The sequence below is a fragment of the Syzygium oleosum genome, unplaced genomic scaffold (assembly GCF_021117445.2).
Source record: "Syzygium oleosum isolate NSW1041296 unplaced genomic scaffold, Sole_v2.1 Sole_v2.18, whole genome shotgun sequence".
NCBI classification, from domain to species: Eukaryota; Viridiplantae; Streptophyta; class Magnoliopsida; order Myrtales; family Myrtaceae; genus Syzygium; species Syzygium oleosum.
In genome coordinates this window covers 4,161,322-4,164,851 of record NW_026607502.1, presented here as the reverse complement: position 1 = coordinate 4,164,851, position 3,530 = coordinate 4,161,322, and the positions used below count along the sequence as shown (strand labels likewise).

At 45.9% G+C, this 3,530-nt stretch overlaps 1 protein-coding gene across 1 annotated transcript; it reads right to left on the bottom strand.

Moving 5' to 3' along the window:
• Window positions 1–1,559: 1,559 nt before the first annotated feature.
• On the bottom strand, window positions 1,560–2,864 carry LOC130140444 (uncharacterized). The gene is made up of 2 exons (XM_056319812.1): window positions 2,267–2,864; window positions 1,560–1,738 (listed from the first exon to the last, which is right to left on the bottom strand). The coding sequence occupies exons 1-2, from the start codon at window positions 2,862–2,864 to the stop codon at window positions 1,560–1,562; spliced, it is 777 nt and encodes a 258-aa protein (XP_056175787.1).
• Window positions 2,865–3,530: the final 666 nt, after the last annotated feature.

The window sequence follows — 3,530 nt, the reverse complement described above, 5'->3', positions numbered from 1 at the left end:
GGCGAGGGTGAGCCTCGGTGAGGCCACAGCGACCTCGCCGGATTGGCGAGGCGAGGCGAGGCCGACCCTTGCCAGATCCAGCGAGGCCGGCCATCGCACGGGGGAAGGCGATGCCCCGTAAGGCCGCCGTGGCCGCGGCGTCGGTCGGCCTCGCCAGATCTGGCGAGGGTTGGCCTTGCCTCGCCTAGGCGAGGGCCAGCCCTGGAGAGGGCTGCCCTCACCAGATCCGGCGAGGCCGGCCGTCACCCAGACCACGACGGCCTCGCCGGGCTTTGCCTTCCCCCGGGTGACGCTTGGCGAGGCTGCCGTGGTCTAGGTGACAGCCGGCCTCACCGGATGTGGCGAAGGGAGCCTTCGCCGGGGCTCACCCTAGCCCCGGCAAGGCGAGGCCGACCCTCGTGGGAGTTCGCCCGCCCTCGCCCTGGCGAGGGTCGGCCAGACCTCACCTGTGGCGGGCGACGGTGGCCTCGTCCGGGCAAGGCCAGGCGGCTGGCCATGGCCAGTGGCCAGCCTCCGGTCACCGACAGTGACCGGAGGTAGAAAAAGAAGAAGAGAAGAAAAAAAGAAAAAAAGGAAAAAAATTCAAATATTTAAAAAATTCAAGTGTACATGCTAAACTACGTCGTTTTGATGTGTACATGTTGACTAAATCTTTGGCAAGCCACATCAGCTTCAAAAATTAATAAAAAAAGGTCACGTCGGATTTTCGGCCAAACTGACCGGAGTTGGCACTTAAGTGATCGTTTTTAAAAAAATTTGGCACTGAAGTGATCCAAAAAAAACTTTTAGTACTAAAATGAGCGCCATACACAAGTTTTGGCACTTCTGCTGTTCTTCTCCCCAATTTTAGGATAAGGACGATATTCAAAATTTTTGTGAAAAGTTTGTTTCATAATTTGCACTTTATGCTGGTTTTTCTCAAACCGGTCAAAAACCCTTTTTTTTTTACTTTGCCCTTTTTTTTTCTTTTTTTTTTGCAAAGAAAATTTTCCATTTGATTTTCTTTTGGCATTAAAAAAAGGGTACTTACCTGCAGCACAATGACTTGGTAGCCCTACGAAGGACAAAGGAGTAAGGAGTAGGAATCATTTGAGGAGTGCGAGATCAGAACGATATATTATTACCCCATTTTCGCATTTGGCTTGCTGGATGCTTGCCAAGACTATCTAGTCGTTTGTGGGTCAATGTGCGGGTCTTTTGGAACCTACAAAAGAAACATGTGTGCATGTATGCATGATATGCATGATGTGAATAACCTACAGTAGCTCAGATTGCATCGAAAATGGCTCTCGGGCCTTGGATTTCATTCAAGGAAAATACTTTTTCGCTGAATCGGCATTTACAGGCTTTGGCAACTCTTGGCCATCCATTTCTACAAGAATTAAGGCATCTCCAAGTAACACCTTTCTAATAACTTACGGACCCTCATAATTAGAGGCGAACTTCCCACCTAATTTTGGTGTGAGGGACAATACTTTCCTTAGCACAAGATCTCCGGCTTCGAAATGCCGAGGCTGGACTTTGCGATTGAAGGACTTTGCAACTTGCTTTTGGTAGTACTAACCATGGCATAAAGCCTTTAGTCTTTTCTCATTGATCATGTTCAACTGATCACATCTCTGTTGAATCCATTCTTCCTCAGAGAGCTCAACTTGAGAGAGAATCCTTAATGAAGGGATTTCGACTTCGATGGCCAAGATCGCTTCCATACCATAAACGAGCGAGAAAGGAGTCGCCCCTGTCGAAGTGCGAATCGAAGTTCGGTATGCCATCAATGCATAAGGCAACCGTTCATGCCAGTTTCGATAATTGTTGGCAGTCTTTGACAGGATCTTCTTTATGTTCTTATTAGCTGCTTCCACACCTCCATTCATTTGCGGGCGGTAAGGTGAGGTATGCAGGTGACGAATATGAAATTCGTCGAGCAAGTTATCCACAATCTTGTTGTTTAGATTTGAGCCATTATCAGTAATGATCGCCTATGGGACTCCATAGCGAGCGATGATGTTATGGCGAATAAACTTGGCCACATTCTTGGCAGTGACATTGACATATGAATTTGCCTTGATCCGCTTGGTGAAATAATCAATGGCCACCAAGATGAAGTGATGTCCATTGGAGGCCTTAGGATTAATTGGCCCAATCATGTCGATCCCCCACATTGAGAAGGGCCATTGCTAAGACATTTGACGCAATTCGTTCGGCGGTACGTTGATTTTATCTACATAAATCTGGCACCGATGATAATAATGAACATGCCAGATACAGTCAGCCTCCATAGCCATCCAGAAGTAACCCAGTCTCATAATTTTTTTGGCCAAAAGATAGCCATTCATGTTCGGACCACATTCCCCTTCATGTATTTCTCTCATCAACTGATTAGCTTTTCTAGCATCCACGCATTTCAACAAAATTGAGTCAAAAGACCTCTTATAAAGAGCATTGCTACTTATGAAGAATTTTGATGCTAGCTTCCTTATGTATTTCTGATTCGCTAGTTCACTTCCATGAGGGTATTCACCCTTTTGAAGATAGTTCATGATATCATAATACCATGGCTTCTCATCAGGTTCGTCTGCGATTGCCGAACAGTAAGCCAGACGTCTTAAAATTTCAATTTTTAGTGGCTCGATGTCTAACCCGTCTATAACTTGTAGCATTGATGACAATGTGGCCAAGACGTCGGCGAACTGATTCTGCGATCGAGGTAAATACTCAAGAGAAATCTCCTCAAATTCCTTTATTAATTCCTCAAGGAATTCATGGTAAGGGATCAATTTGGAGTCACGGGTTCGCCATTGACCCTCTGTATGAAAAATGATGAGGGCGGAATCGTCATAGACTTGCAGCTTCCTAACTTTCATGTCGACAGCCAATTGCAATCAAAGTATGCAAGCTTCATATTATGAGATATTGTTGGTACAAGGGAATACCAATTTGGAGGCTACACGATGGTGTTGATCCGTTGGGGATATAAGAACTGCCCTAGTCCCAGAACCAATCAGGTTAACAGCACCATCGAAGTACATAGTCCACTTATCACTTACTATTTCTGAAATGCGCTCCTCTATGGGATCTGACTGATCATGGTCTTCCGACCTTTCGAAGTTTTCTGTCAACATGTCAGCTATGGCTCTTCCCTTGACGGATTTCTGCGCCATGCTGTGGACATCGAATTCGGACACCAGAACCTGCCATTTTGCTAACTTTCCGACCAACGCGGATTTTTCCAGCAAGTATTTGATGGGATCATTCTCAGTTACATGCAGAATCCGATGATAGAGTGTGTATTGACGTAAGCAGTGCAACACCCACACTAAGGTGACACACGTTTTCTCAATTCCGGGGTAATTCATTTCGGAGGAAGTAAACTTTTTACTGAGATAATATATCGCACATTTTTTGTCATCACCTGGTCTCTTCTGAGCTAGCAAGGCTCCCAACGACTCATCATGAATAGTCAAACAGAGTATCAATGGCACTCTAGGAACAGGTGGCACCAGAACCAGTGGATGGAAAAGATATTGTTT

Bases quoted from the DNA above. Each gene is read 5' to 3' on its own strand.
- LOC130140444 (XM_056319812.1), bottom strand. From the start codon at position 2,864: ATGAAAGTTAGGAAGCTGCAAGTCTATGACGATTCCGCCCTCATCATT. The intron at 1,739-2,266 runs GTATCTGGCATG...GCACTTCGACAG, and splicing joins GATGGCTATGGAGGCTGACT to GGGCGACTCCTTTCTCGCTC.